This window comes from Mustela lutreola, chromosome 13 (assembly GCF_030435805.1).
Source record: "Mustela lutreola isolate mMusLut2 chromosome 13, mMusLut2.pri, whole genome shotgun sequence".
Taxonomy (NCBI): domain Eukaryota; kingdom Metazoa; phylum Chordata; class Mammalia; order Carnivora; family Mustelidae; genus Mustela; species Mustela lutreola.
In genome coordinates, this window is record NC_081302.1 from 66,261,992 (window position 1) to 66,272,520 (window position 10,529).

Sequence of the window (10,529 nt, forward strand, 5' to 3'; positions counted from 1 at the left end):
CAAAGGTGGGGCCGCTAGGAGGAGAGGCCAGGACGCCCCCATCCCCACGGGCAGTCTTGCTGGAAGTGCAGCCATCTAATCGGTACCTCTGTTTCGTCAGGTGCCTGGGGATGTGACTGAAGGGAGGAGCACTCAGGGCTCCCGACACAGGCTGGTTCCTTGTGCTGGCTCCCGTGGTCCCCGACAGGGTGCTCTCGCATGGGCAGCCCTCTGTCTTCAGGCCCAGGCTTGCCCTGGAGCCCTGCGGACCAGTTGGGGCCCTGCTCGTTGCTGCTGCGATGCAGAGTGCCCCAAATCTGGAGCACAGATCGGCAACATCATCTCCTCTCCCCAAAACTGGGGGTGCTGCCGAAAGCCCCATGCTGATGGGGGCTGGCATTGTGGTGCCAGTTGGGGGGCTAGGGTGCTGGCTGTTGGGCTCAGCATGGGACACAGCGCCGGGCAGCTGAGGGGCCGCTGTCAAGCCAGGGGCCGCGGCAGTGGGCTGGGATGTGCAGGAAGATGGCTTGTTGCATGGTGAAGCTCTTTTGCACCTAATCAATCTCTGGGCACGGGATGATCCCAGCAATATAGACGTGCTGGCGCTTTTGTCTTGCTGGGACGGTGTCAATATCAACAAATACAGCTGTGACCATCCTGCCACCTCAGATGGTGTGGGGACCCTTCCCTTTCCCTGGTCTTCACGACCACGCTCAGACAGGGACTGCCTTGGTGTCTCGAGTGCGTAAAGTGAGGCCCCTGGGAGCCGAGGAGGGACCAGAGCTCAGCCTCCTGCGCCTGGGGTGCCAGCAAGGGGCAAGGTGGGCTGGAGGTGATAGGAGCATCTGCCCGGACAGGGTCTGTGGCGACGGTCCTGCCCACCTGCTGCCCTCTGACTGCTCAGTGTCCCAACACTCACCACCTGGACCCGTGTCCCAGCCACACTGCAGGGGGGCAGCGGCCGAGCCCGGGCAGGGCCGGGAACGGGTGTCTTTGCACAGGAGAAGAACTGCCCGGCCTCCCCGACCTCCCTTCTGCCCACCTTTGCTCTTCCAGTTTCGGTCGGCCGCGTAGCCCAGGTGCCTGGTACACTTGCAGTTGAACTCGGCCACGAGGGAGCTGTATGGGTTCTGGATCAGCAGGATGGCCGAGTTGAACATCTCAATCTCCCTGTGGCCGCTCTCGTGGGTCTTCTCGCAGATGGTGCACCGGCTGCCAGTGGTCCTTCTTGCCTTTTAACCCTGCGGGGGAGACGTGGGGCCGCTGAGGATGGTGATGGACCCTGCAGCAGGCAGAGCTGAGCGTACCTCCAGGAGACCCCACAAGTCTAGACCCTGCAGGCGCATGCCTCTGGGCATCTGCAAGGCGATTTCCTGCAAGCATCGCCAACAACCCAAGAGGCAGTCATGGCCTCGGGCGTGGCCAGAGTGGGCAGGACACCTGCCAGGATCGCAGGGCAGCACGGGGTCTGGGCCCCTGGTGCAGCTGTCCCTGTGAGGCCGGGCTTCCAGCGCCCACCCAAGCAGTGGGCCCTGGGGTCCTGTGGTGGGGTCCCAGCCCTCCCCACCCGTAACAGAGTCACACATGGGTTAGCAAGACGCTGTGGGCTCGTTCAGCGGTGGCCTTTATGCTGGGGATAGAGGGGCACCTCCCAGGAACTAGGAGTAGGGGGCTGATCAGGGGGTACAGCCAGATGTCACAGAAGGACCCCCAGAGGGGTGCACTAGAACCTTGACTCCAGCCATATCCTGACAGACCCAGGGTCCGCCAGCCGGGGACCCATGCTCCATAAACCAACATGCATGTCTCCTGGGCTCTTGGGGACAGCGACAAGCCCCAACACCATCTGCTTCGTGAGTGGGAGAGGGGGGCATGCAAAGGTGCAGCAGGCAGGGTCAGGTTTTTTGATGCTGGGAAACAAGGCCTCTGAGTCCGGTTTGCCTCCTGGAACCCAACCTAGTTCAAACAGATCTCTGCCCCAGGCCTAACAACTGTCAGCCTTCGCCGGGGCTCCTACTGCCCAGCACCAGGGATGAGGGAAAGAGGAGCCAGACCACGGGCTGTAAACACGGGATCAGGATCGGGATCGGGTCCCCAGTACCCCAAGACCTGCAGTGTCTTCTGTGTGGGGTGGCCTGTCCCCACAGCAGCTGCTCTGTGTGTCCCATAGGCCACAATCACCCAGGACAGACCAGGTGCCCATGCATGTCACTGGGGGGTCGGTGCAGAGGCCAGCGGCCACCCCGCACCAGTCCCATAAGCCTCACAGGGGGATCCCCCAGGGCCATCACACGTGGCCACGCCAGCCACTTGCAGAGCAAGACCACTAGCTGTGCAGATGGCTACGGTCCTCTAGACGAGCCAGTGGCCAACAGCCCATGCCATGGGACTCCACGGGTGCCAGGCCACAGCAGGCAGGACCCTGGAACAGGTCATCTGGCCGCCCCCCTGGGGGTGCCGGTAACACTCAGAGCATAAGGATGAGCGACCAGCTTTCTTGGCTTCTCCCACCAGACCAGAGCCCCTCGCCAAGCTCAGGATGCTATGGAACTGGGCTTGTCTTCCTAAACCATAGTCCGGTCAGGAATCTGGATGAAACGGGGTGACACCTGACGGTGGACTGACAGCCCTTCACTTGGCTGGGGTTCTCGGTCCTACTCAGCACAGGGAGGCCTCTCACTTCCGCAGGGAGAGACTAGGGACCACACAACTCCAGGGTCCTTTGCACCCATCTTCAAAAAAACAGCGCTTTGAGGAGCTCCTTCTGGCCTCCCAGAAAATCAGAAAAACGAGCCAGTGACGTCTCACAGAATTACTGCGGGTTCTGCCAACAAAGGGAAATTCGGAAAGTGGTCATAGCCTGGGAGCGTAAGCCGCCAGGATGGATGTCCCGAGTCCCAGGCCAGCCGCAGGGCTGGGAATGTGTTTGCAGTGCTGGTTCCCCGGCCCCCAGGACTCCAGGCCCTGTGGCCCTCACTCACCCTTGTTGTACAGGGTCCCATCGAAGCTGTAACTCCCCGTGTAGAAGCAGGTGACGTGCTCAATGAGGTGCCGCGCCCACGTGTTCCTGGCTCCCGGGAAGATGGGCAGAGCCACAAACACCTTGGCCTTGGTGGGCAGAAACCGCTGGTCTGTACAGCGAGTGTCTGAAAGGCCAGAGACTGACCACTGACTGCCCCACCCGGACCCACCGCCCCCTGTCTCCTGCTTCATCGATGGGGAAACTGAGGTAGTTCCGGGGGGGGAGGGGCGGCCACCCAGACTTGTGCCCAGAGAGAGCTCCGGGGATGATGAGGCCTCCCACAGCCCAGGCAGGGAGCCCTGGCTCCCCGCACAGCACAGAACATTCCAGATTCTGCTGGAGGGTGGTGGGGCCCTGCTTCATGGCTCTCCTGCTGTTCCTCAAAGTACCTCCGTCTCAAGACCCAGGGAAAGGTCAGGTGTGTCCCATGTCCAGCTTCCAGGGACAGTGGTGGCCTCCCCTCTCTACCCAAGGATGCATGCAGCTGCACTGGTCTCTCCAAATGCCCAGAGAGCACACACGGCAGACATGGCAGGGAAGGCCCCTCACATCTCATGCCCAGCGGCCGAACTCATCCTGCAGGGGCTTCTGGTAGACCTCGCAGTATCCAGCCAGCCTCTGTGCCTTGGGTTCCTGGCCACATAGCGCACTATCCACGGCATCCTGGAGGCTGAACTGAGGCGTGGGGTAAGCACAGTAGCACTCCCAGCCCCACAGGATGGCCAGGGGAAACTTCTGCCGTGGAGCGAGGGGGGAGAAGCACGTGGGATGCCCACTGGGGCCAGGCCTCCCGGCTCCTGTCAACATGGATGGTGGCCATTCTTCCCGTGCAAGGCCCACTAGCATCTGCCTTGACCTCCTGTCATAATCTCAGGGTCCTGGGATGGAGCCCAGTTTAGGCTCTCTGCTCACCAGGAAGTCTGCATCTCTCCCTCTTCCCCGCCCTTCCTCTCTTACACAGAGGCTCTCTCTCCAAATAAATAAATAGATAAATAGATAAATAAATCCTTCAAAAAAAATAAATAAAAGCTCATGTTTGGCAAGCTTTCATGTTGGAATACACTAGAGAGAAATGACACGTTTTCATTACCATAGCATACTCCCTTTTATTTTAAGCACCTTCAGGTTTGGCTCAGGTATTAGAAAGGAGAGGATTCCCAAAAGGAAGGGGGAGCTCCATGAACTGTGCATTTTGGCTGTGTTGGTCTCATGATGAGTCTTCGTGTGTGGCGGGGGAGGGAGGCAGGGGCAGGGTGACCGTTTCCACCCTGTGTCATCAGGGCCACTGCTGCTCACGGGGCTCAGGGGTGGGACTGAGCCTGTTCATCCTGAAGCCTAGAGTCTCCCCTTTCCTGCACATCACATCACTGTCCAGGGGACCAGCCCCTTGATGTCTGCCCTACCAAATGCTTAGGTGAAGTCTCTCCTGGGGGACATTTGTAGACACTCTCAGCTACAGAAACAGTGAGCTCAGACCAGCAAGGGCCCTGGTGCACTGTGGCTCTGTGCCCTGGGGATGTCAGGGCCAAGGTCCCCTTCTAGAATCTATGGGGCTTCCTGGGTCCCAGACACCCAAGCGAGGGGGCCTCCTCCATCCGTCTCTATGCCTCCGCCATCAATGCAGCACCTGTGTGTGCTTCCCAGGTTCTGGTTGCACAGCTGGAAAGGGGGGCCCTGCAGTTTTTAAAATGGACGTGGGTCTTTAGAATCATTGAGACCTATTTTTATTCAATATTTAAACCCTATTTCCTCTCTGAATTATTTTGGTCACATCAGTTTTTCCATCTTAGAGTGACTACTTTCAAGGGCCTTCTGCTTTGTTTCAGTCATGACATGCCTTTGCTTTTTGATATTGATGTTTGAGTCATTTGACTTTCCTGCTGTTCATTTTCACTTTATTGTTGGAATTCTCTATTTTCAGAGGGATCTGCTTTTAGCTCCTGGAATATAGGTTTAGTTAGTCAGTGACCAATCTTTAATTCTGATTCTTTAGGTCCCTAGATACATGTCCAGAGGGCCATTTTTGCCTTGGCCTACAGTTCTATCAGCAAATGTTCCTATTTATAGTCCCAGACAGCAGGCTCACAGGGAGCCTGGGTGAGTGTCACAGACTCCCTAAGCTTGTCCTTCAATAATAAATAAAGAATAAAATAAAATAAATGCTAAATAATAATAATAAATAAAATAATAAAATAAATTAATTTTAGAATAAAATTAATAAAGGAAAAATAATAAAATAAAAATTAATAGCTAATAATTAATACAATTAATAATAAATAAATAAATTGATAATTCAAGGCAGAATTTTTGGGACCCCTGACTGTCTATGTGTGTTAAGCATCTGCCTATCCTCAGGTCATGGTGCCGGGGTCCTGGAATGGAGGCCCGCATTGGTTTCCCTGCTCAAAGGGGAGTCTGCTTCCCCCTCTGCTGCAACCCCTCCCCCTGTGCTCTCCATCTCTCTCTGACAAATATGTAAATAAAATCTTTAAAAATTTTTAAGGCAGAATTTTAGAAATAACCTCTAAAAAGACGAGCTGCCCGGGTGGCTCATTCGGTGGAGTGTGCGATGCTTGGTCTCAGGGTTGTGAGTTTGAGTCCGCCCCTCCCCCCACGGTGTAGAGATGAATTCAGGTATGAGAAATAACCTCTAAAAACAAAGAATTTTGTCATTTTTTCTACGGATAGATAAAAATCTATATCCACATATAAAAATGTGTGAGCCAGGTTATGTTGGGACTCCCGTTACTGAACAATTGGAAAGCATGTTCAACTCCATGGTCACAGGCTATCCAAGAACACAGCTGGTTCCTGGCCTGGGGGAGTCGTTTTCAGCTGCTAACTGCCAGGGAAAGAAAGTCTCTTCCCAGGCCAAGTTTTCAGCCTCCTGGGCCCCTGGAATCATGTCTGTGGCATCAGGAGCTCTCATTGCTTGAAGTCTCTGTGTGCCCCTGGTGTGGTTTGGGCCATGAGCAGATGAAAGCTCTGGTACTAGGCCAGCCCTGGACACAGGGAACGGTAGATGCCACCCACTAGTGCAAGTAGGTACAGGGTCCCACCAAACTGCTATGCAGATGAGGAAGAGACTTACTAGGACACAGTGGGGGTGACCTGCCCATGGGGACCTGACGAGCAGCCAGGAGGAAGAGCAGGATCTAGATGGCCTCACTGTATCCCTGGGTTGCTGCTCTTCCCATCTTTCCTATCTGCCCTGTTTCTCTGTGTGTGCGTGTGCATGTGCTTTGTGTGTGTGTGTGTGTGTGTGTGTGTGTTGTCAGTCCCCTCTGTTCCTCTCCCCTCCCACCTCCTTCTGCAGTGCTGTCCCTTCTCTGCTTCTCTGTCTGCTTGCTGCCCCATCTTTCCCAACTACCTGCCACTGTGTCCATGGCAGTCAGCGTCATCTCTCAGCCCCCAGGCCACCTTTCTTGCATGCTCAGGCCAGCACCCTTAAGGCCCAAGCTGTACATCCTGGGAGAGTGGCAAAGGGTCCTGTGGGGGACAGGGGTCCACCCCGCCTATGGGCCACACTGCAAATGTAGCTGTCGGGGTCAGGGCCAGGCTACAGGGAACAGGCCCCACTCAAGCCCCAGTCCCAGTGTGGGGACTGCTCAGCACCTTCTCCCCCTTCCCACCTGTGTCCAACAAGGTCTAAGACCTATATGGATGAGGGAAGGTCAGGGCCTGAGCTCTAGCCAGGCCTGCAAGCCTCTAGGACCCAGCTTTCAGCATGGACTCAGGGTGGCATCAGCCTACCAGCTGGGTGACCTGGGACAGGCGGTGAATCATCTGCGTGTCTCAGCGTCCCCAACTACGGAACAGGGAGGAGAAGACTCCCTCCTTCTTCAAGTGCCTCTGAGGACTGGATAGGAATGGACAGACATGAAGAACTTGGCACGGCAGTTGCCGCAGTCAGTGGTGAGAATTCGGTTCCGAGTGGCAGCAGCAGCAAGAGAGAAAAGCCCAGAGAGCACCAGGAATGCCCACTTGGACCTTCACCTTGTTGCTGGATTAATCACAATGGGTAAAGAACCCTAAAGGTCTTCAGAGCGTCTCCTAGAGGCCAGAGTCGCACAACATGTGAGCCCACCGTCCAAGATGTCACCCAGAACCAAAGGGCCTGACACCCAGAGAAGGAGGCAATGCAGGCACTTGCCCAGGGAAGAGAAAATGCATGTAGCCCTGCCATGCCCGGCTGATGGGTCTGCAGGGGCGCGGCTATGGGACCAACTCTTGTCCCTTAGTGCTTCAGGCCCAGCCAGGGGAGATGGCTGGCACCCACTGCACTCCCGTTCCCCTTCCTCAGTTCAGCCTTCAAGCCCAAGAGATCTGTGAATTCCCCAAGGGTTGGGAACGAGGGAGTTGACCCCCCCATGGCGCCTCTGCAGGCCTGATTCTTGCACTGGGCGGTGACCCAACAGAAGCTGTGCGCGTGCACAGGGGTTCCTGCACGCGCGCTCACTCCTCAGGTTCCAGGTTCTAAAGCTGTGTCCTGGCAACAGACCCCGCATTGTGCTCTAGGCCTTCAGCCGTGACTTGGCAGCTGAAGGAGAGCGCTGCGAGCCTAGTTCGCTATCCTCAGCGTCTGACCTTACCGGACTGCTCTATGGGCACCTCCTTGAGCAGGCCATGCCCCTCCCCCCATCCCATGGCTCTGCGGGGTCTGCACCTGCCAGGAGGGCTGGTCCGCCCCCGCTGGGCTCACTGTGGCCGCAGACAACTCTTGGAGGCCAGGGCTCGCCCGGCGGTCAACGCCCCGGGGTCCACTCACAGGCGGTCCTCCAAGTACCCTGCAAGTTGGCATCCACGCTCCGTCCTAGCAGCTTGGAGAAGGTACTCCGGGACCCTGGCGACGCCGTGCTTTCTTCTGGGGCTTCTTACCTCCTCCTGCAGGTGGGGCTGCCGGCTGATATCAGTGCTGTCAGATGCCAGATCACAGATGTCCTGCCTCTGCTGCTCCGAGTCCATCATGGACACGGTCACCCCCTGTCTGCTGCAGAAGCGGGTCATCACTGGGCTGCGGCCCTCAACACCCAGAAATGACCATGGTGACTCCACAGCAGAGCAGGTGTGCAGAAATCCCAGACAGAGCGGCAAAGGGACAGCCCAGATAGAGACTCACAGAAAGGACCCTAAAGGCACTGAGGCCCCACTGGGGGCATTTAGGCGCCTGGGGGTCCACGGAGACCTTTCTTCCTTTGTGCCCAGGCCTGGGCCTCTGCTGAGAGCTGTCCCCCAGAAAGAGAGCTCAGAAGACCCATACAATAAGAAGTCCCCCAGCTCCCACAGGAGCTCCTGCCCCACTCAAAATGACAGCAACAGTTCTTACAGTTCCACCAGGGGTTGCCACCCGGTCCAGAAGAAGAGGCGTCTGGCCACAAGTCAGGCCTGGCAGCCCCCGAGGTCCCCCATAAAAGTCAGCCAAGAGAGCCCCTTGTGTCCTGCCAGAGAGCCTGGACTTTGCCAAAAGAACCAGCCGGAAAAGGCTGCCGATACCACCACGGGGCAGAAGGCAGCGCAGAGGAACTATTCATCCCCAGCTGCCTGTTCCAGGCCCCGAAAACGCAAGCTTCCTCTGCTGCCACACAGGCGAGGGGAGCCTCTGAGGCTGCCATCACCCTCTGAGCCGGGGTTTCGAGTGACTGTTGAGGACCTGGACCGGGAAAAAAAAGCTGCTTTCCAGCGCATCCAAGATGCTCTTCGAGGGGACACAGAGGCCACCTGCAGCTGTGGCCCAGCTAGCCCATCCAGTGCCTTGACCCTGCCTGCTAGAGTGGCTGCTCCCCTGCCAGCCTCTGACTCCCAGGTCACCTCCAGGGACTGCTCCCGTTCTTCCCAGCCTCTCCTCTTGGGGTCTCACCCTGGCTGCAGTGGGAGCAAAGTTGCATCTACCCAGGCCCTCTCGATGCCGTCCGGGAACATCACAGCTTCAGTCAAATACCGTCGGGGCTACCTACACTGCCTGGAGGTAGGGGCAACCCAGGATCCATTGCCCAGGCCCCACTCAGGGCTGTTGGTGGGCAGTGGTCCGGAGCCAGCACCCTTCAAATCTCTCCCACGCATGGACAATCGGCAGCTCAGGCTCCAGACCCACTCCAGGCCCTGAGCACGGCAGTAGTCCAGCTGTCCTTGGGCAGTGGCAACCAGGTAGGTTATGTGGTTCCCTTACCCGCATCTGCGTCCCGGGGGACCCGAGCCAATGCCCAGCCAGGCTCGGTTACCTCCTCTGCTATACTCGCCCCTGGCGCAGCTGCTGCCCCTGGCTTGACAGCGGCCCCCCAGTAGCCCAGTGCTGTGTCCCATACTGGGCCCAAGAGCCAGCACCCCGGCCCCCCAACTGGCACCACAATGCCAGCCCCCATCAGCATGGGGCTTTCAGCAATACCAACAGTTTTGGGGAGAGGAGATAATGTTGCGGTTATGTACTCCATTAAGGGCTCTCTGCATCACAGCAGCAACAAGCAGGGCCCCAAATGGCCCGCAGGGCTCCAGGGCAAGCCTGGGCCCGAACACAGGACGCTGCCCACGCCAGAGCACCTTGTCGGGGACCGCTGGAGCCAGCACGACAAACCTGCCTGTGTCGGGAGCCCCGAGTTTAACTCCCTTCAGTCACATCCCAAATAACATGAGCAGGAACAGGTCTAGATCAGACGGCTACAGCACTTCCAGCAAGGCCGCGGGCAGGGACGGGAGCATCCTGGCCTCTCCTCCTAGTGGCCTCACGTCCCTGGTCAGCAAGGCCCAGAGCAGCCTTGCCACCAAGACCATCTCATTCCCTGCCCAGCGACTGATTAGGTGCAAAAGAGCTGCAACGTGTAACAAGCAATCTTCCACCACATTACAGCCCCACTGCCTCTGCCCCTGGCTTGGCAGTTGCGACACACGTACGTGGCACCGTGTCCCATGCTGGGCAGAACAGCCAGCACCCAGGCCCTCCAACTGGCATCACAATGCAGGGCCCCATCAATATGGGGCATTCAGCAGCACCCGAGTTTGGGGCGAGGAGATGATGTTGCCGATCTGTGCTTCAGATTAGGAGCACTCTGCATCGCAGCAGGAACTAGCAGGGCCCCAAGTGGCCCGAGGGCTCCAGGGCCACAGAAAGGACCCTAAAGGCACTGAGGCCCCACAGGGGGCATTTAGGCGCCTGGGAGTCCACGGAGGCCTTATTCCTTTGTGCCCAGGCCTGGGCCTCTGCTGAGAGCCGTCCCCCGGAACGAGAGCTCAGAAGACCCATACAATAAGAAGTCCCCCAGCTCCCACAGGAGCTCCTGCCCCACTCAAAATGACAGCAACAGTTCTTACCGTTCCACCAGAGATTGCCACCCGGTCCAGAAGAAGAGGCATCTGGCCACAAGTCAGGCCTGGCAGCCCCCGAGGTCCCCCATAAAAGTCAGCCAAGAGAGCCCCTTGTGTCCTGCCAGAGAGCCTGGACTTTGCCAAAAGAACCAGCCGGAAAAGGCTGCCGATACCACCACGGGGCAGAAGGCAGCGCAGAGGAACTATTCATCCCCAGCTGCCTGTTCCAGGC

The 10,529-nt window shown here is 57.7% G+C and overlaps 1 protein-coding gene across 1 annotated transcript; it reads left to right on the forward strand.

Moving 5' to 3' along the window:
- The first annotated feature begins 7,527 nt into the window (after positions 1-7,527).
- LOC131813930 (putative POM121-like protein 1) lies at positions 7,528-10,174 on the forward strand. The gene has a single exon (XM_059144503.1). The coding sequence runs from the start codon at positions 7,605-7,607 to the stop codon at positions 9,102-9,104; it is 1,500 nt and encodes a 499-aa protein (XP_059000486.1). The 5' UTR covers positions 7,528-7,604; the 3' UTR covers positions 9,105-10,174.
- Positions 10,175-10,529: the final 355 nt, after the last annotated feature.